Raw genomic sequence first — 20,129 nt, 5'->3', positions numbered from 1 at the left:
TATCAGTATTAGGAGATTCTAAATCAATTTGAGTGTCCCTTCCAAGAATAAATAAATAAATTAGAGTTGACATACAAATACTGTTCGCGCGGATTAGAGTTAGCAGTAACTAGTCTCTCTCCAAGCGCCATATCTCATGTGAACAGAACAGAGTAAACATTTATTTTCTTTCCCTTTCACTCTTTCCTCGTTTCCATTTCCAAACCCCAATAATATTCCAACGCTCCAATTCCACTCCCCTGCCCCCTTCTTTAAACCCCATTCCCCCTCTCAAAATCCTCCGCTCTGCATAAACACTCCAATTCTCTCTCTCTATCAATGGCTCGGCCAGCAAGCCATGTGTATCCTCCATTGAAAGATGAACTCGACATAGTTATCCCTACCATCAGAAACTTAGATTTCTTGGAGATGTGGAGGCCATTCTTTCAGCCTTACCATCTAATCATTGTCCAAGACGGGGATCCGAACAAGACTGTTCGGGTTCCTGATGGGTTCGATTATGAGCTCTATAACAGAAACGATGTCAATCGAGTTCTTGGACCCAAATCCAATTGTATTTCTTTTAAAGACTCTGCTTGCCGCTGCTTTGGCTTCCTGGTTTCTAAGAAGAAATATATTTTCACCATCGATGATGATTGCTTTGTAAGCGATTCTCTTCTTCTTTCTCGGTTTCAATGATTCTTATTTTTATTTCTTTTACGTCTCCAAATCAAAGGTCAAACACTTTCGTATTACTACTACTTTTACTAGTTTGGGCAAGAATAATAGAATATTCTGTTAGAATAAATCTCCGATGATGGACATTTTTCTTAATCGGTCTGTTTGATGCGGGACCCACATGTCTGACTTGGACAAACTCTATGTTTTGATTTTTGATTGGTTTAAATGTCAATTAGCCCCCTGCATTTTTGGCTGATAGACAATTAGGTGTCTGATTAGCTCCGGATTTCTGACGCTAGATAAAGGCAGTGTGTTTTACGCTGAAATTACTCCTAATTAGCCAACATTGTAAAAGTTGGGGGATGATTTTCCATTGCTAACTTTCTAGAAAATTTATTATAGGTGGCGAAGGATCCAAGTGGGAAGGAGATAAATGCATTGGCGCAACACATACAAAATTTGCTAACACCATCAACGCCCTTCTTTTTTAACACACTGTATGATCCATACAGAGAAGGAGCAGATTTTGTAAGAGGGTATCCATTTAGCATGAGAGGAGGAGTAGCTACTGCGATATCGCATGGACTTTGGCTTAACATTCCTGACTATGATGCCCCAACTCAGCTTGTCAAGCCTCTTGAACGTAACACCAGGTTATCTCTTACCTTGTTGCACTAGTATCGTTGACGTGTAATTAGAAGCTTGCTTTGCCTAGCTAATTGTAAATTTATGTTTAGTTCACACAGGTATGTGGATGCTGTTCTCACAATCCCAAAAGGGACTCTATTTCCAATGTGCGGGATGAACCTTGCTTTTAACAGGGAGCTGATTGGCCCTGCCATGTACTTCGGACTCATGGGTGATGGTCAACCTATTGGTAGATATGATGACATGTGGGCTGGTTGGTGTGCCAAGGTCAAGTCATTCTCTTTACTCGCTCTCCGGTTCCTTGTGTTTGAATTAAAACTTGGATAGAGATTTGACTTTCTAGTAATAATTTGCATAAGAATTGATGGTCGATCTTGTTGATTTATTGCACAACTGCCTGAAAGATTTTAACTGCCGGAATAGTTCTTACATTTCTAGATGTTCACATCTTTCCGTGGCTTAGGAGCTAGGTTCTTCCAAATGCATAGTTCGTATTCTGATCGCAATTATAAGTTGGAGAAGTTGTGTGCTACTTCCTACTTGATAATTTCATAAGAAAATCAAAGGTGCTGTATTTGGGAGAGAGATAGTGAACTATAACAGGACATTCTGGATATGTTTCTCATGCTCATTGTGTCAAAAAAGGTTTTTGATTGCATCCTGATGCGCCATTTTAACAAATAATGACTGTTCATTTCAGGTGATATGTGACCATCTGGATCTTGGGGTGAAAACCGGCCTACCATACATTTGGCACAGCAAGGCAAGCAACCCATTTGTGAATTTGAAGAAGGAATATAAGGGCATATACTGGCAGGAAGATATCATCCCATTCTTCCAATCTGTTGCCCTCCCCAAAGAGTGCAATACTGTGCAAAAATGCTACATTGAGCTTTCCAAACTGGTCAAGGAAAAGCTTGGCCATATTGATCCGTATTTTACAAAACTTGGTGATGCCATGGTTACCTGGATTGAAGCGTGGGATGAGCTAAATTCCCCAGCTGAAGGAGCTACGGCACAGACCAACGTCACTAAGAAAGAATGAGGCCTCTCCTTGTCCCTTGTGGATACGGCATTGGCTATATATTTACAATTGGATGTAGTTGCCTTTATCCTTTACTGGCATTTGGTTTCTTCAAGTCATCCATACTGAGTTTGGTGTTCTTATTTCTTTGTCTCTTCTATGAACTAGAAATACTGAATGACTCTAATTTCTTACAACAGATCGAACCATAATGCAGTTGGCTCAGTGATTGTTTTTCTGTTTGGGGAAAATTTGTATTGGCAGGACTCACTTTTTAAGCCCTATATACTTGAGTTAGTCTATACCTTCAGATGAGAAGTGCCTAATTAAAATACTTCTTAAGGATTTTATATGATATCTGTCCGAAAAGTGCCAAGTGACATTGCATTAGGTCACAAACCGATCCCTCCATAAAGAAAAAATATAACGTAAATCAAATCTTGAAATGAATTTGTGAATTACTAAAACTCCTCTAACATATGATAATAATAATAAAAAAAAATGTTTTGAAAACGAACTGAAAATCTAATGATCCATCAATTCACAGATCAATTCTTTCAAAAGTTATTAATTAAACTATCAAATTAATAAAAATAAAAATGAAAATCGTTTGATATATGCAGTTAATTAGTTTGAAAAAGAGTCACTTTTTCTATCAACTTCATCTTTAAGTTTAAAACTATTTTTCTCCTAATATTTATTACTTTCTCTCGATCATTTTAATATATTTTCTTTGGGGTCCAATTCTTTTTTACTTTTAACTAGGAGATCCTTTCTTTTAAGGAAGAAATCTATTGAATGACCAAATTATTGACAAAATTGAATGAGTAGCCAGTTCATTTTACAAAAATATAATGATGCATAATTATTGATATTCATACATATAGGAGTTTTAGTGATTGGCCATGAAACTCGAGGATTGGACATGGAAATTAGGAAAAGAATAAGCACAGTTAATTCCTGGATTCAAACGTTAGTTTGTGGAGGAATAGTAATTGATTTGAGGTCATCTTCCATCTTTGTCAGAAAATGCAAATTATTCCACTGATGCGTGCGTGCTGCCTAACTTGCTTGATGGCAGGCAGCATCAGGATTATGTTAACCCACTTTAGGAAAACTGTGCATGTTCCACTATTAGTTTTTTTTCAAACTCGTTACCAAACTAAAACTCTTTCTATTTTTGGTGTTCATGTCCAAAGTCAATGTATTTATTTTGTAATCCGCACACCAAATTGGTAATCATGTTCATACAAACTTATCAATTAAACTAGTCACAGCTACCCTCAAGAAATTCCTCTACTTTCTCCTCCATGTACTCCAAAGGATAATTATCTCTGCAATTTAGTATTTTACTCTCTTTCTTTTTCTGGGATTTTGACACGTGGCCCTATTCTCCCTCTGAGTAATTTCAAGAACGCATTTTCCGACATCAATTTGATGCATTAAAAACTAAATCTTCATAATCCTTTTCAGAAGGATCAAAATCCTAATTAATCAGGATATAGAGTTAACTCTTTTAACTGATTAGCACCGTTAATAGTTAATGTGATTTTTAATTGGCATTGTTATTTTCTCTATTGTTTTCATAGAAATTCTTGAATATTTAAAGTGTTGGAACTTATAGTTTTTGTTGGAATCAGGTAACTAAAAAAAACACTCATAGAAGTATGAATAACTTTGATGGTTTATTATGCAAACTTAGGCTAGTATATATAGCCTTACAAAGGATAGGCTAATGAAAGGAAAATCTCTACTACGTTGAAAGTGGAGGTTGTTACACACAAAAACAGGAACAATCTTGAAATAGTCTTCTCCTATAATACATGAGATTATTTCTACAACTAATCAACTTGAAATACTAAGTCTTAGTACCCAACAATGCCTCTCCTAAACTGGTTGTGGTAACAATCAGTTTACCCTATCACAAACTCCAAGTTTTTCTCTGAGATTTCCAAATGCATCCAACTTAAGCGGCTTAGTCATAATGTCCGCAAGTTGTTCTTCTGTTCCACGATGGACCATCTTGATGACCTCCTCCCTTACCAGATCTCTGAGAAAATGAAACCTGACGTCTATATGCTTGCTTCTTCCATGTAGTACTGGATTCCTGGACAAATTAATTGTTGAATTATTATCACATAACATTGTAGTACCTTGAGCTTGAATAACACCAATTTGCTCCAGAATTCTCTGCATCCATACACATTGACAAGCACAAACAGCAGCTGCGATGAACTCAGCCTCTGTAGTTGATAAAGACACAACTGGTTGTTTCTTGGATGCCCAAGATACAACCCCTCCATTCAACAAAAAAACATATCCACTGGTGCTTCTCCTGTCATCTAAATCCCCTGCATAATCGCTATCTGTGTACGCAACTAAAACAAACTCTTCAGCACTGCTTTTCTTGTACCTCACTCCAAAACTTGTAGTTCCTTTCAAGTAGCGTAACACCCTTTTTGCAGCCTGCATATGCTGCTCTGTTGGTTCTCCCATAAACCTGCTTAAAAGACTCACCACGTACATCAAATCAGGCCGTGTGGCTGTAATGTACATCAAGCTTTCAATTAGTCTTTTACAACCTTGAGCCTGGTACGACTGGATTTTTCACTGCATTGCCCTCATGAAGATTGAATTTTTCAAGCAACTTCTCTGCATACTTCCTTTGACTAAGAAATATTTCTCCTTGCTTCTGGACCACTTCCACCCCTAGAAAATATTTCATTTTTCCTAAATCTGTCATGTCAAACTCCTTTTTCATAGATGATTTGAATGCAGAAAATATCAAACCATCGCTGCCCGTAAATATAAGATCATCCACATACAAACTAACAATAAGAACTTTATTACCTTCTTCTGCCTTGATGAAAAGTGTAGGCTCGTAATCACATCTTTGAAAGCCTTCCTTAAGGAAGTAAGATTCAATCTTACTGTACCAAGCTCTAGGTGCTTGCTTTAGACCGTATAATGCTTTCTTGAGTTTGTAGACTTTCTCCTTGTCTCCCCTTCGAACATATCCCAATGGTTGTTCTACAAAAACTTCCTCTTCAAGCTCTCCATGCAGAAAGGCGCTCTTTACATCCATTTGATAAACTATCTATTCCTTTTGAACTGTTATAAACAAGAGCATTCGAATTGTATCCTACCTAGCAACTGGTGCAAACACTTCATTATAATCAATTCCCTGTTATTGTGCATAACCCTTGGCCACAAGACGGGCTTTGTGCTTATCCACTTCACCATGTTCATTTAGCTTTGTCTTGAACAACCATTTAACACCAATTTTCTTCGCACCTGCAGGTAACTCAGTTAGCTCCCAAGTATTATTCCTTTCAATGGCTTGTAGCTCTATTTCCATTGCTTTCCTCCATTTTTCTTCCTTCACCGCTTGCTCGAATGAGATTGGATCTTCAAATGATGCAAATAAAGCAAAGTTACCATATTCTTCTTCATCTGAAAATCCTTCTCCCGTGGTATACTCGTGCAAGTAAGGAGGTGGTCTCCTAACTCTTGTACTTGTTGCTGCTTCCTCCACATGTGCAGTTGGATCTTCACAATCAATCTCATCTATTTCACCCTTCTGATCATCACCTTCCATAGTTAGTATTTCTTCTTCTGCTTGCATTTCTTTCTTCTCCCAGTTCCATCCTTTATCTTCCTCAAAGATTACATCTCGACTGATAATTATTTTTCCTATGAGTGGATCATATAATCGATACGCCTTTGACTCATCACTAACTCCAAGCAGTATACAACACACACTTTTATCATCTAATTTCTTTCTTCTTTGATCTGGAACATGCACATGAGCTAAGCATCCAAATACTCTAAAATAATCCATACTTGGTTTTACATCACTCCATGCTTCCTCTCGTGTTTTCTCCTTCATCATAGACGTCAGACTTCTATTTAACACGTGTGCAGCCCATTTAGCAGCCTCAGGCCAAAACTTCTTAGGTACTCCTTTGTCATTCAGAATGCATCGAACCATATTCATGATTGTTCAATTTTTGCGTTCTGCTACCCCATTCTGTTGTGGCGTATAAGCTGCTGTGAGTTGCCTTGTTATACCTGTCTCCTTACAAAACATGTTAAACTCATCTGAGGTAAATTCACCTCCTCTGCCAGTTCGCAAGCAGCATAACAATGATCCACTTTCTTTCTCAACTTGACTCTTAAATTGCTTAAAAATGGTAAAGGCTGCAGATTTATCTTTCAACAAAAAAATCCATACCTTCCTACTGTAATCATCAATAAGAGTCATCATGTATTTTATGCCACTAGTTGAGGATGGAGAAATTAGTCCGCAAATGTCTGAGTGTACCAGCTGCAATTTTCTCAAAGCTCGCCATAAACTCTTCTTTGAGAAAGCTTCTCTATGTTGCTTGCCTACACAACAACTGGTGCATGCATTTGTCACTCTCTATAAAACTGGTAACCCTTTTACCATATTCCTAAACTTCAAGGTTCTCAAACCTTTATAGTTTAGATGGCCATATCTCTGGTGCCACAGGTTAGACTCATTATTTGTTATTATCTGCATACACTTTGGAGTGTTTGTTTCTTCTAGTGTTGCTATTAAGGCAAACATGTGATTGGACGTCATCCATGTTTGCACTATCAGCCCCTTTGCTGGATGAAACATCTTGCACACATCATGTTTGATCATGATGGTTAGGCCTCTTTCTTGAAGTTGACCTATACTGAGCAGACTGCTCTTTAAGTCTGGAACATAGTATACTTCTGATACTACCATTGCATTTCCATCAATTTTGAAGCGCACACTCCCAATTCCCATAACTTCTAACCTGGTATTGTTTCCTAACTTAACAAAACGCCTAAAACTCTCATCAAAATTTGTAAACCAAGTTTTATCTCCACACATATGATTACTACTTCCAGAATCTAGAAACCATACCTCTTCCTTATTGGCATTATTTTTCTCCACAAAGGCCATCAACAACATTGCATCTTCCTCATCGACCTCTGCGTAGTTCACCTTTCTTTCCCATTGCGGACAATCATATTGGAAGTGACCCAATTGGTGACACTTGAAACACTCCACCATTGCTTTATTCAGTGACCTTCCTCAACCTCTCCCCCTTCCTCGAGTCATGCCTCCTCTGCCTCTTCCTCCACGCTCATCATACGAGATCTTCAGAACTTGCTTCTCTCCACCTTCGTTAGTGGTCTTCTTAAACTTTTGTTTGTGCACAAGTAGTGAACTTTGCAATGCATCAACAAATAGATTATCAATGTCTTTGAACTCTTCAATTGAGCATACAATATAGTTAAAGTTTGTTGTAAGAGTTCTTAAAATCTTCTCCACAATTTTAACATTTGGCATGTTTTCTCCACAGTTCCTCATGTCATTTGCCACCACCATAACTCGGCCAAAATAGTCTGTGGCCGATTCTCTACTCTTCATATCCAGGAGCTCGAAGCTTCTACGCAACGTCTGCAATTGTGCTCGCTGCACCCTTACATTTCCTTGGTATTTGATCCTCATAGAGTCCCACAGCTGTTTGGATGTCTCCTTTTGAGTGATGGTCTTCAAAATGGTCTTATCGATCGAACTAAACAGGTAGTTCTTAGCTTTAAGATCCTTCAGCCTTGCTTCATCATAAGTTTTCTTTTGAGCCGCAGACAAGACCATATCAGATGGAGACTCTGTGAAACCATCCTCTATCACGCTCCAATATTCTTTCGACCTCAGAAGATTCTCCATGATGAGACTCCAGTGATCGTAGTCACCATCAAATTTACGAATGCTAGGTTGAGCAAAACTGCTACTCTCAGCCATACTTGATTGCTCTGATACCAGATGTTGGAATCAGGTAACTAAAAAAACATTCACAGAAGTATAAATAATTCGATGGTTTATTATGCAAACTTAGGCTAGTATATATAGCCTTACAAAGGATAGGCTAATGAAAGGAAAATCTCCACTACGTTGAAAGTGGAGGTTGTTACACACAAAAACAGGAACAATCTTGAAACAGTCTTCTCCTATAATACAGGAGATTATTTCTACAACTAATCAACTTGAAATACTAAGTCTTAGTACCCAACAGTTTTTAGGGTTTGAGATTCTTTAAAAAATCATAATTTATCATTTTTTATAGATGAATTTTAAAAAATTATTTCTCATGTTTTAAATTCTATTATGCTTTTCATATTAAGAATTATATAGGAAATTCATGATAAATTAGAATGATTGATTTAGACATCCTTACAATCATAAAATATGTAATATGAAGATAATTTTTAATTATTAAATGTTAATATAAAAGATCATAATTGAAGTAATTAAACGTTAAGAGATTTCATATAAAAAATTTCTATATATATATATATAAAAACCAAGTTGATCAACATGAGCACATAATACATATATATGATTTATCAAATAATAAAATAAAAAGAAACTAAGAATTCTTCTATAAAACCCAAGTTTAAGACTAAGAAATTATTGTTTTCAAATCTCCTAGTTTATAAAAAAAGATTAATAATAAAGATAAGAGGGAACAACATATACTTGCAGAAAAACAAGTTGAATATATTGAGCTGAAAATATTTGAAAAATGATTGATAAAGAATGTTTAGATGTGATGAAAGTTGTATAGCATAAATAATGGATTCAAACTTGAAAATTTTTTTATTTACACTTTCTGTATACACCATAATTAATTAAAAGGGTGGCACTATGAATATTTTATATTTTGGTATTAAATGATCGATACATAGTTTATTATTTAAAACTAATAAATATGTATCAATTATTTATCGATTTGGTATATAGGTGGAGACTAAGTCTAGACAAAAAAAAAAATTCAAACTTTTATAGAAAAAAAAAAAGCATTTATATAATAATGCTCTATTTTCTTTCATTTATCCACTCAAAAGATTAACATCCTCTATGAATTTTAATATTATTTTTGCATAGATATTAATAAAAATTCAGAGCTAAGAAGTTTTTAAAATTTATCTTTTTTGTGTAAACTTATTTTTTTCAAATTGAAATTCTTACAAATATAAATCTCATGATCTTTAATTATTTAAAGAGCAATGTATTTTTATCAATTATTGTAATATTTGATTCTTTTTTTTTTTCCAAAAGAAAAGCCCTTAATAAAAACTTTTGGACTCTCCTTATTTGCCATATACTCCCAATATTATACCAATTTTATTTTCTTCTTTTCCTTTTTCTTGTTGAGGGAAATGCTTTATAATCTAGAAATGATTTTCCAGTTTTCTTATATCTGAAATTTTTAAAAACACAAAATTGTTCATTAAGTGAAATCTCCATGCATGACAGCTATAATTCAAGATGCGAAGAATCTAGATGGTCATGAGTAATTAGATTGGCCTAACAATTTTAAAAAATGGCAACTTTGCGTTTCCATTGCTAAAGCTCGACCAAAATTACAAGGAGCCGTTATACAGGCGACGAGTATAATTTCGTCGCCTATTCAAATGCGACAAAAGTTAGCCGTCGCTCAGCCAAATATAGCTACAAGACACTGTATTCGTAGCCAGATCAAATAACGAAGGAAAGACGGAGTTTTCCTGTTGCCATTTTGATCCGGTAATAGATATTTCAGTCGTTATAGAAGAAAATTTTACCCCCATTTTAAAAAGACAAAGGGCTAATTTATTCTCGAACTTATGAAATATCTAATTTAAATTTTCTAATTTTTATCCAATAATCGAATAAATCTGATTTAAATTTTTTGAAAAATAAAATAATATTAAATTTATTAATTTATTAATATAGTATTTAATGACATTTTATACAAAACCGTATTTGGCAAGATTTAAAATTTAAATTTAATTTATTAAAAATTAATATATTAATAAGTCAAATTTTAACTTTCTAAGAATTAAATAAGATAAATTTTAATTTTTTTAATAAAAAAATCTATATATTATTATTTTTAATAAATTAAATTGAATAAGAATTATATAATGATTTTTTAAATATAATTTTTATTTGTAGTATTTTTTAATTATTATTTAAGTAGATATTATTAAAAGCATATTTATTAATTAATGAGGTTAAGTTTTATATTTTTGCATTCTACAAACTATAAAAACTTTGATAAAACAGTTTAAATGTGTAGCAAATTAACAGTATTTACTTTACTATAAAATAAAAAATATTATACAATTTTATATTCATATATTTAGATTAAATAAAATATATAACGATGAAAAATTATAATTTAATAGAGATTTTAATATCAGATGTGTTTTATGATTAATGATAAAAATTATAGGTAAAATATTTTAATATTTTATTATATCATATGAATAAAATCGATGAAACAAAATAATATTACAATAAAATAAAATATAGCATAATATTTATTATTTTAAAGTATATTTATAAATATTATCTTATAAAAATATTTTTAAAATGAGATTTAATAAAAATATTATCTTTATTTATAATAAATTTACATTAGATTAAAATTTTATTATTATAAGAATTATTTATACTTAAAATTATATATGGAATGTTGAATAAAATAAAATTAAAATTAGATATTTTCACCATCAATTCAAAACAAGCCAAAAAATGGATGTAGGAGAGGTAGCAATTATTGCATTAAAGGACAATATACATTACATTCAGTACCTTCACTTGTAAATAGCTGGAATCTCTAAAATTCATGTTGCTCCAAAATTTGTATCAAACACTACAATATTAAGAAAAAAAAGTAAAAAATAAAGCCATCACTTATTATAGATATTATTTTTATTATTATAATTTAATTAAAATTTAAGATTTTTGATGTAATTTTACTTTCTAAAAATTTAAATTAAATATGTTTAGTTTTTGTACATGAATTTAAAAAATTATTTATCAAAAATATTTAAATTGGATAATGTTTAACATTGAAAATTATTTGCCGAAAGAGTTCACATAGCAAATTAATCATTTGTCCATTTTAAAACGGCGAAACTCAGAGAATAAATTATGACATACAGATGCTAACGTGCCGTTTACGACTCATATTGACAAATACAGTTGCAATGCACAAAAGCATATCTCCGTCAATTGGTTTTTGTATAACCGCCTAACTTTTTGTACATTTTCTGCTTTTTATAATCACATAATATCCTGTTTTTGTATCTTCTAAATGTAAAGCCATCAAATACTTTCTTCGTCTTCTTCTTCATTAAATATGGCAAACCTCAGAATCAATTTTAGTGGCAAGGATGAAACGAGGAAGGTTAAGGCAGAATTAACAGGTCTCCAACATTTGGGCGTTCAAAACATTTCTCAAGAGATCAGTGGTGGCAGCCCAAGAAGTTCGGATATTAAGGTAAGTAGTGGAAAAAGAGATGGGGATTATGATAATAAAAAGGAGATTACAAGACATAGGTATGCTTTTCAAACAAGGAGCCAAGTGGACATATTGGATGATGGGTATAGATGGAGAAAATATGGGCAGAAGACAGTCAAGAACAGCAAGTTCCCAAGGTTAGTATTCTCCAGTTCTCTTTATATTAATTAGCAATTTTTTGATGATTTCTCATAGCTAGATCAGAACCAACAAGACATCACAAGACCCATGAAGACATATAAATCTGTTGGTATTTTTTTTTTCCTATTGAGCAGAAGTTACTATAAGTGCACGCATAATGGATGCAGCGTGAAGAAGCAAGTGCAACGCAAGTCTGAAGAGGAAGAGGTAGTGGTGACCACTTATGAAGGGAAGCATACTCATTCCATCGAGACATGCACTGATAACTTTGAAGACATCCTCAGACACATGCAAACTCACACACTCCTTTCTAAACGCCACGCAGTTTGAGATAGACATATTGGAACAAGAAGTGTGAGGACGTGAGGGTTAGACCCAGCCCAGGCATTGAGTTTCCAAGAAGTGTGTAAAAAATATTTATAGAAAGGTATATTGTTCTGTGCTTAGTTCGATCCAGTATATATTTGCTAAGTTGAATTCAAAATGATATATACTTGAAATTAAGAGGGAGATTCTCTGATTAATGTGTTTGATACCAAGAAAACGTAACTAGTGCAAACACAAATATCTGTGCAATCGTAACTAGTGCAAGCACAAGCTATACTACTGAAGCATGGATGAAAAGGAAATGAAAATTAATCATAAAATTAAAGTAGAAATGGTCATCATCGCATATTGAAATTCTGATGTATAGCTTCATACTGGTCATGATGATGGTAAATTAACAAAATCAGAATAGTTCATACAAAATAGATTGATTACTTAATCAGCATCTTACATTTAGGTTCCACCACAAAAACATTGAAAAAGAATTCATTTTGTTCTAAAATGAAAAATAAAATAAGAATCATGTTGGGACTAAGATCACCATATTACCATCCCTATAATTATCAATAGTAAAGCTTCTCATTGAGATGATACCAATCGTATATATAACTATTAAACCAACCGCAAGCCAACCCTTGACACCATTTTCGCCTCTCTTCTTTTCCTCTTCACTCCCTTTTACCTCCGCCGCCACCGCCTTCTCTCCCTCTATCATCAATATTTCTTTCTCTATACACTCGTCACATATATAAGCAGAAGAGGAAGAAGAAGTTGATGACAATGATGATGCTGATGAACAATAAACAGGACGCGACATCTCTTCTTTGCTTTCAACAATATTTTCCTTCTCGTCATCAGAATCATAGGAGCATACTGACCTCACTTCACTGATTTCTTGAACCAAGCCATCCCAATTATAACTGCATATAATCTCCTGAATCCCTCCAGAATTTACCTCATTCGCACCTTCTGCCGCGTCGAAAAGCCGCCTTCCCTTAATCTTGCCGCTCTTAATGGCTGCCTTTCTTTCTCTTAATATCTCCACAACTGCCAAGTCATTGTTCCTCACCTTCCATGCTCCTCCTGATGGTGACCTCCTGTGCTGAAGTAAAGACATGAGTTTTCTTGGAGAATTGTCAAGGAAATAAAGGCCTCTATCAATGGTTCTGGAATCTGTTAGTGATCTACGTAAGGTTCTTAGTTTTGATTGTTTTATGGAGTACCATTTTTCTTGCAAACTCTTGTACTGCTGTTGCAGTTTTGCTTCTGTGTCTTTTCCTTTTCTAGTTGGTCTTTCCATGGTGGGGTCTGTTTCTTTATCGTACTGTTATCATTAGTTGGGTATTGTGGTGTTTTTGAACTAATGATGAGGTTAGTGGATTTTTATTTGAACTTGATTTACTGTATCAGAATATAGTGCGGATAACAACTGCCCACGATCTTATTCAAATATTTTGAAATTTAATTTTGGAGCCAGTTATAATGACCAGAATCTAGCTTGGGATTGTCTTGGAAGAAGAATTTTGACCGTTAATTTCTTAATTAGCATAATTAGGCTGAAGAATTGTGCGCTTCACCTCAACCTTTGGTTAGATGTGTTTCCCTTTGTAGGAGAACATTATCTTTTTAATTCCTAAAAAGCCAGATTATTACTCCTTTTTGCTGCAAAATTTTCAGCATTTTCCCCACAAATTTCACCACTTATTACCAGTATATTTTTCCGGCTCCTTCAGCCTTGAGCAAAAAAGGCCTAATTAAATGTCTCACGACCTTTCTAAATATACTCATAATTCGTTCTTAAATTATTTTGGTTTTCATATTTTTGGCATTATCCCGTTTGCCAAATGGCAAGACTGCATATCACCAAAAGGCAAAGCATGTAGATGATTTTTGTCAAAAGTGGGGGGAAAAGAAAAATAAAGCGTCGCCCCGTTTGCATAGCTGTTATAATTTAGCGGACAAACTGATTGCCTATTCCCCCACCTCGCATCATCGAGAAGAACATTTCCGAAGGCGCCTGCATCAGTCTTCCACGGGTCACACCCATGAATTAAGAATTCACAAAGATCATCCATTTGCACAACTCGGCCACGGCAATACTTCATACATTTATCCTCCCCGAAACAAAAATGACATCACCAAACTTCGAACAGGGATCATTATTGATCAATCATCATGAATAGCTGTTTGGCAACTCTGTTATTGAAGACTTCAATATAATATATATGTTGCAACAACATAGTAAGATTACTAAATAGTCACAAAGCGTCCAAGCAATATCTTAGAGATTCATCAGCAAAAAGCCTATGTTCAAAACATGCTGAGAAACCTGTTAATAAATACAATTGTCCTAGGTGTCAACTTCTAGCTTTGGGTTAATTTCTTCTGGTGAAGGAGATTGTCAGTTTAAAATTTCCCGCATGGGAGACGAGTAATAGATGCCCATTAGAAACAAGCTGCTGCTTAATTCACTGGTCAGCAGGTATTATGTCCTCTATTATTCCTTTTCCATCCATAGCATCAAAGAAGAAGAAATTCTTGAGGGGATCACCTTTGCCTGATATCACTTTAATGACCTCCTAATGGATTTAAAGATGGGCACTTTCAATGAAATGAATATCAAAAAGTAACTCGGACTAAGATGAGAAGAATCAGTAGAAATCTAACCTGTCCAAGGATTCCTCCTATGATGGCACAAACTGGAGGGAATTCTCTTCCACCCATCACTAATCTTTCCAGGAGGGCATTAGGAATATGAGATTCACTCAGAGACTGATATGCATTCAAATGGTACTAATGTAAGAAGATGCACAAAACCCATATAACAGAAACAACCAATTTCTAATATTATACCTGTGCCTCACAAAGTTCCTTTTTCAGGCTGAGAACAGCAGGAAGATCCTTAATATAAATTTCACCTGGCTTACGTCCCTCAGCCTCTTCGAACCTTTCTATCACTGCAAAGAGAGGAGGACAAAACATGTAACTTCCTGTAGATAGAGCAGTTTGAACCACAGGCAACTATTTGAAAATCCCAGTTCCATGGAGCAGTAACATCATGCACAGGTTTTTCATAAATAGATGACCAAAACACTATTTTTTCCCTATCACAAAAATAACAATACAACAGAGCTACACTCCTCATCCTAAACAAATGTGCATTCATTTGATAGTATAAAAGGTATCATTATGTGCTCAAACTACCAAATGCCACCTAGAAGAGCAGCCAATAAATGCTTCTTAATATATCCAAGCTAGCTTGTATAGCTTCATGTTTTCAGTTTCTTTCTTTTTTTCTTACTTTTCATTTCGTTTCCTAGAGCTAGAAAGACATTATTAAATCAATAATCGCACCTCTCATAGAAAAATAAAGCTTTGACACTTTCCTGGGAAGTGTTTTCCAAGGTACTGAAATTGATTCCTGCATCAAGTAGACAGGCTGTCAGCATACAGTAGGCTAGTGTATATATCATTGCAAGACTCAGCTTCAAGGTTAACGATATTTCAATCATAGTTTAGTATAAACATAAAAGCTTGTATATCTTAGTTCTGTGTGTTACATGCAATTTAATGAATGCTAAAACCATGAGACAACATTTAAAATAATCATGAAAAATATACAAGATCCTATTATTGGGAAGTGAACTCAAAAGTATACTTAATTTCCATAGCAATTTTAACAACATCAAGCACACAGCACATTAACTCTGAGCTAAGAGACTCGATGAATTATTGACAGATAAAATGGCATAGTAGCAACTCACTTTTAACAATGATCTGAAAGATTGTAACTCTAGTTCAGCCAAGAATCTAGTCATTTTGCTATTTCGTAATGTACACTAGAAAAGTTTACTGGATCTATTACTTGTTCAATACCTTGCACTGGAATTAGTCACGTAGCAAAAGGAACAGATAATGCATTTACGGTTTATAAACTCAAATCTATAGAAACTTAAAAAGTTCAGTGATACCTGAAAACTTGGGTATTGCAGTTCACATTCTGTGGTTTCATCTACCTTTTTCTGTAACAAGAGAGATAACATAAATTTAGTGCCTCTGTTAACAAAGTATGATACTTGAGGATCATTAAAAAGCCATAACTTGGTAGAACATGTCTAAATTTACACCTACAATTAATAATGCTAAGAAAGTGCACCGGATCCACTTATTGGAGCAAGACACTTATAGAAGAGAAGCAGTACTTTACTTAAGGTTCTTAACTTCGTTAAAGTAAATTAAGCTCCGTTTGTTAAGCCTTTTGTCAGTTCATGATAAAGTCAGCATGCATACAGCAATAGAACTCAGTTGCAAAGAAGTAATATCATTAAACAGCTCAATTTTACCCTCCTCCGTCCTTGAATCAAACACCGCTAATACGTGATCTGAAGTGATCATAGAAATTAACATTAGGTAGTACGTTAGTTACGAATCACATTTGTACAGCATCTTTATAACTGGGCATTGAGTATAAAAACAAGAGATAGGAGTCAACGCAAGTGGACAAGAATCAAGACTTTACCACTGGAAACAGAAATACACATTTTGATGCTAAGCTAGTGGAGTAGTTTTCAGAAATTCTATCTAGGATCAGACACTTCAGAGCTAATATAGAAAGTATCAGAAAAATCAAATTAAATACATTAGCACATGAAAGTATGCCATCAAAAACCATACAAATATTTAAAAATAAAAAAAGTAAGAAAAATAACTGAAGATTTAGAGATGAAAGATAATTACCTTTGCATATAGATACTTCTGCAAATCAACAAAAATCTCACCACAAGAATCTCTGCAATCAACTGTATAAAATGCTACACGCTTTGCTAACTTGCGGCACTTCTCATTGATCAATTTCTTCAGTAGAAACACAAAATACATGTAAATCTGGTGAAACTCTAGAGTACTCGATGAATGTAAAATGAATAACAAAGTAACTGTTGCTAGAACTCAATCAAACTGGAAGATATTTGTAGTACTTTAGTCGCAAGGGTGCAGCAACTGACAACTACGACATCAAACTTATCAAAGAAGTCTTCACTGAAGCCTGACAAATCACCTGGAATTTGGGAATCTTAATCGTTCTCAGTTAATTACATATATGCCGAAATTAATAAACACAGCATATCTAGAATCCAAAGTAAGCAATTTAACGACTTCTAAACGTTCAAGCCAAGAAAACAACATTGCACATGACAAACTGAACTCAAAAGAAAATCAAGGCAGCCGCACCTCTCTCAACCGAAACACGAACCATTGGATTGAATTCTTTCAAAGAATCGCAACAAAGCTCAGCAATTGTTTTACCAGCACAACCATTCTCATCCGGCGGTATCAAAAAGTTAGCAGATAATGCATCTTCAGTGACAGCACGGTCATCGACTAGTGTCAAACTACCAACCCCTGCTAATACAATGTTCTTGCAGAACTGCTCACAAATATACACCCCTCGAGGTCAAAAGGTTTATATAATTTATCTAACATAGTTAAAATGAGCAAACATGCCAAATAGCATAAATTATAGCTGTTTAAGTTATAGACATACCTCAGCAACAGTCCCTTTCATTCCATAGACTAATATGTGAGATTTGGTCAGTCTATGGCATAAAAAAGAAGGTTATAGAATTGGAAATGGTAATGAGAAATCAAGGGAGAGAGAGAGAAAGAGAGAGAGAGAGAGAGAGAGAGTACCTTCGTTGAGCATCAGCACCCCAAACCCTAATTTGACGATCGTACAATGCAGTCTCCTGCTCTGTCAGTTCCTCTCCGTCCATATTTAACCTAAGTCGACCAGTTTCACCAAAATTGCATGTACTGAACTGCAAAGAATTACAAAAAAAAAATTAAGATAAAAATTAGAAACCTTAAACAGAAACTAAAAGAACAATAGTGACGCGCAGTTACCTCGAATGAAGCTGACTGTGATCTCAAGCAGTTGCAGTCAGAAGTGCAAAGTAGGAACAGGAACTTACATTTGAGTGTAGTGAACAAGTTTGAAATGGGTCCAACCAGCAAAACAGATTATCCGGGTCAAATCTTCGGATCGAAGGCTTTTTTGGGCCATTGATATGTCTGACGGGCCCAATGAGTTTTACTCTATGTAATTTTTCTTTTTTCTTTTTCTTCTATCAATGGAACCTCCTCCTCCTCCTCCTCGTAGATCGCATGCTTGTATACTTCTTTTTCTTTTTCTTCTTCTTCCTGTGTAATTCACTGTTAAGTATTCTGTCTGTCTCCATTTTTTTTATATGTTTTCAGTTTTCTGTCTTTGCCTATTTGACATTTTCATTTGTCATCTGTCTATTTAATATTTTTCACATATAATCTACTTATTGGGTATCAGTTTTTTGGTTCGGTATTATTATTCAGTTTGTCCAACGTTGTATTAATATTTTGTCTGCCCGTTTCTTTATTCTCTTAGACATCTTCTAAAAGAAATATTATATAATATATAATATGTCACATTTCCTTTTCTATAATTGTTTTTAGCATTACGTCTTTGTATCGGTTTTCAATATTTTGTCTTTTATTTTCATGATATATGATTTTTGTCTTCTTCTAACATGTTACTTTTTCCCCTCAAAAAAATTTAAAGAAAAAGTAAAAAAATACTTTTGGTTTAATCTTTTAATACAATAAATTATCGGACTTTTTTATTTTAATATTATAATAATTATATTATTAGTAGTAATTTATATAACTTTGAAATTAAATATCAGATAAAGTCCATTGCTGTTGCAAAATTAGTATTATCAAATAAATTACGAAATATAGAATATTTTAACATTGTACAATCATTTAAAAATCGTCAAAATATTAATAAATTGAATTATAAGACTAATTTTTTTTATTTAATTATTCTTTTCAAATTCTATAAAAATTAATATTATCAGTTTTAAATGAAAATTAAATTAGTAAGAATTGAAATTGTGGAGAATCGCAATCAATTAATACTACATAAAAAAACTATAAATACTGAATTAAATTTACTAACATTTTAATTTTTAATATATTAAAATATTAAAAAATATATATGATCCTTTGTGATAAGAGATCAAATCACATAATTATTGTTTATAATAACAATTTGAGTTTGAAAACGGTATTAAAATGATTAGTATATATCATTAATATTTTATTAGCATATAATAAATATAATTTGATTAATATAATTAACATATTGGGTTTATGGAAGCAGTCAGACATCTTATATCTAGTAATTTATCTTTTTACAATTTTGATAACATAGTTAATCTAAGTTATATTTTAATCAGTTAGTTATTGATTTTAATGGAAAGACATGTCAGTCGATTGAGATGATTTAATCCGATCCTTAATGAATAGAATGCAATAATAATATTATAACATAATCTCAGAAAAATAGTAACATATATTATTTTTTTTCCTTTTATTGTCTAATTTATTTATTTATTTTTCTGTAATGGTGGCTCCACATCAATTTGTTCCAAGTACATCTGACATAATAAAAGATATGTGCTGGCACGTGAATAACTAACAATATTTTGTAATAAAATATCAGTTTCTGTTTTTTATTTGTATTAAAGAAATATCTTGGGTTATTAGACTGGCGGCAGGAAAATCACATAATTATTTTCTTTGCCTGCAATAAAATGCATGAGATCTTAGCTTGATCTCTTTCGAAGAAAATTGGAAGTGCAAAAAACATTACTATCAAATCATATAACAACATTATGTAGATAAAATAATAGCAATTTATTTTAGTTTAATTATAATTAAATTTTAAATATATAGCTATAATAAATTATTATTTTATTCGATATATTGTAAATTATTTAAAAAAATAAAATAAAAATATTAATATTTATAAAAAAATGTTACATTTAAGGAATCAAATTTGAGGATTTTTTTAAATAGATTATCAAGATAATATAATTGATATTGATATTTATTTTTTCTTTTCATTTTTACTATCCATATATATTAAGTTCTTTAATTAT

General features: G+C 33.3%; 5 protein-coding genes across 7 annotated transcripts; 2 read left to right on the top strand and 3 right to left on the bottom strand.

The window, feature by feature from the left end:
- Positions 1–68: 68 nt before the first annotated feature.
- On the top strand, positions 69–2,570 carry LOC8269202 (UDP-arabinopyranose mutase 1). Of its 2 annotated transcripts, none has more exons than XM_015721971.3 (4): positions 69–642; positions 1,063–1,313; positions 1,398–1,575; positions 2,009–2,570. In XM_015721971.3, the coding sequence occupies exons 1-4, from the start codon at positions 319–321 to the stop codon at positions 2,351–2,353; spliced, it is 1,098 nt and encodes a 365-aa protein (XP_015577457.1). In that variant the 5' UTR covers positions 69–318; the 3' UTR covers positions 2,354–2,570. The 2 variants fall into 2 exon arrangements, with proteins under 2 accessions (XP_015577457.1, XP_002511153.1); XM_002511107.4 differs by having other exon boundaries at positions 75–642; positions 1,407–1,575.
- A 4,851-nt stretch (positions 2,571–7,421) lies between these two features.
- On the bottom strand, positions 7,422–8,135 carry LOC125369875. Its single transcript, XM_048373145.1, has one exon. The coding sequence runs from the start codon at positions 8,133–8,135 to the stop codon at positions 7,422–7,424; it is 714 nt and encodes a 237-aa protein (XP_048229102.1).
- Positions 8,136–11,443: 3,308 nt separating this feature from the next.
- On the top strand, positions 11,444–12,350 carry LOC8269203 (probable WRKY transcription factor 75). Its single transcript, XM_002511108.4, has 2 exons — positions 11,444–11,822; positions 11,961–12,350. Exons 1-2 carry the CDS (start codon positions 11,524–11,526, stop codon positions 12,154–12,156), a joined length of 495 nt encoding a protein of 164 aa, XP_002511154.1. The 5' UTR covers positions 11,444–11,523; the 3' UTR covers positions 12,157–12,350.
- Positions 12,351–12,540: 190 nt separating this feature from the next.
- Positions 12,541–13,603, bottom strand: LOC125369803. The gene has a single exon (XM_048373019.1). The coding sequence runs from the start codon at positions 13,451–13,453 to the stop codon at positions 12,674–12,676; it is 780 nt and encodes a 259-aa protein (XP_048228976.1). The 5' UTR covers positions 13,454–13,603; the 3' UTR covers positions 12,541–12,673.
- A 723-nt stretch (positions 13,604–14,326) lies between these two features.
- Positions 14,327–18,383, bottom strand: LOC8269205 (SUMO-activating enzyme subunit 1B-1). Of its 2 annotated transcripts, none has more exons than XM_015726735.3 (11): positions 18,055–18,383; positions 17,842–17,969; positions 17,696–17,747; positions 17,383–17,578; positions 17,130–17,224; positions 16,891–17,007; positions 16,125–16,175; positions 15,508–15,574; positions 15,007–15,110; positions 14,821–14,925; positions 14,327–14,732 (listed from the first exon to the last, which is right to left on the bottom strand). In XM_015726735.3, the coding sequence occupies exons 2-11, from the start codon at positions 17,922–17,924 to the stop codon at positions 14,622–14,624; spliced, it is 981 nt and encodes a 326-aa protein (XP_015582221.1). In that variant the 5' UTR covers positions 17,925–17,969; positions 18,055–18,383; the 3' UTR covers positions 14,327–14,621. The 2 variants fall into 2 exon arrangements, with proteins under 2 accessions (XP_015582221.1, XP_002511156.1); XM_002511110.4 differs by having other exon boundaries at positions 17,130–17,209; positions 18,055–18,374.
- Positions 18,384–20,129: the final 1,746 nt, after the last annotated feature.

The sequence above is a fragment of the Ricinus communis genome, chromosome 4, assembly GCF_019578655.1.
Source record: "Ricinus communis isolate WT05 ecotype wild-type chromosome 4, ASM1957865v1, whole genome shotgun sequence".
NCBI lineage: Eukaryota > Viridiplantae > Streptophyta > Magnoliopsida > Malpighiales > Euphorbiaceae > Ricinus > Ricinus communis.
The sequence above is the reverse complement of the archived record's forward strand: the minus strand, read 5'-3'. Positions and strand labels throughout refer to the sequence as shown.

Bases quoted from the DNA above. Each gene is read 5' to 3' on its own strand.
- LOC125369875 (XM_048373145.1), bottom strand. From the start codon at position 8,135: ATGGCTGAGAGTAGCAGTTTTGCTCAACCTAGCATTCGTAAATTTGAT.
- LOC8269203 (XM_002511108.4), top strand. From the start codon at position 11,524: ATGGCAAACCTCAGAATCAATTTTAGTGGCAAGGATGAAACGAGGAAG. The intron at 11,823-11,960 runs GTTAGTATTCTC...CCTATTGAGCAG, and splicing joins AAGAACAGCAAGTTCCCAAG to AAGTTACTATAAGTGCACGC.
- LOC8269205 (XM_015726735.3), bottom strand. From the start codon at position 17,924: ATGGACGGAGAGGAACTGACAGAGCAGGAGACTGCATTGTACGATCGT. The intron at 17,579-17,695 runs GTATGTCTATAA...ATTTGTGAGCAG, and splicing joins TGAAAGGGACTGTTGCTGAG to TTCTGCAAGAACATTGTATT. The intron at 15,575-16,124 runs GTATCACTGAAC...TACTTGATGCAG, and splicing joins TGCAATACCCAAGTTTTCAG to GAATCAATTTCAGTACCTTG.
- LOC8269202 (XM_015721971.3), top strand. From the start codon at position 319: ATGGCTCGGCCAGCAAGCCATGTGTATCCTCCATTGAAAGATGAACTC. The intron at 643-1,062 runs GTAAGCGATTCT...AATTTATTATAG, and splicing joins CCATCGATGATGATTGCTTT to GTGGCGAAGGATCCAAGTGG. The intron at 1,314-1,397 runs GTTATCTCTTAC...ATTTATGTTTAG, and splicing joins CCTCTTGAACGTAACACCAG to TTCACACAGGTATGTGGATG.
- LOC125369803 (XM_048373019.1), bottom strand. From the start codon at position 13,453: ATGGAAAGACCAACTAGAAAAGGAAAAGACACAGAAGCAAAACTGCAA.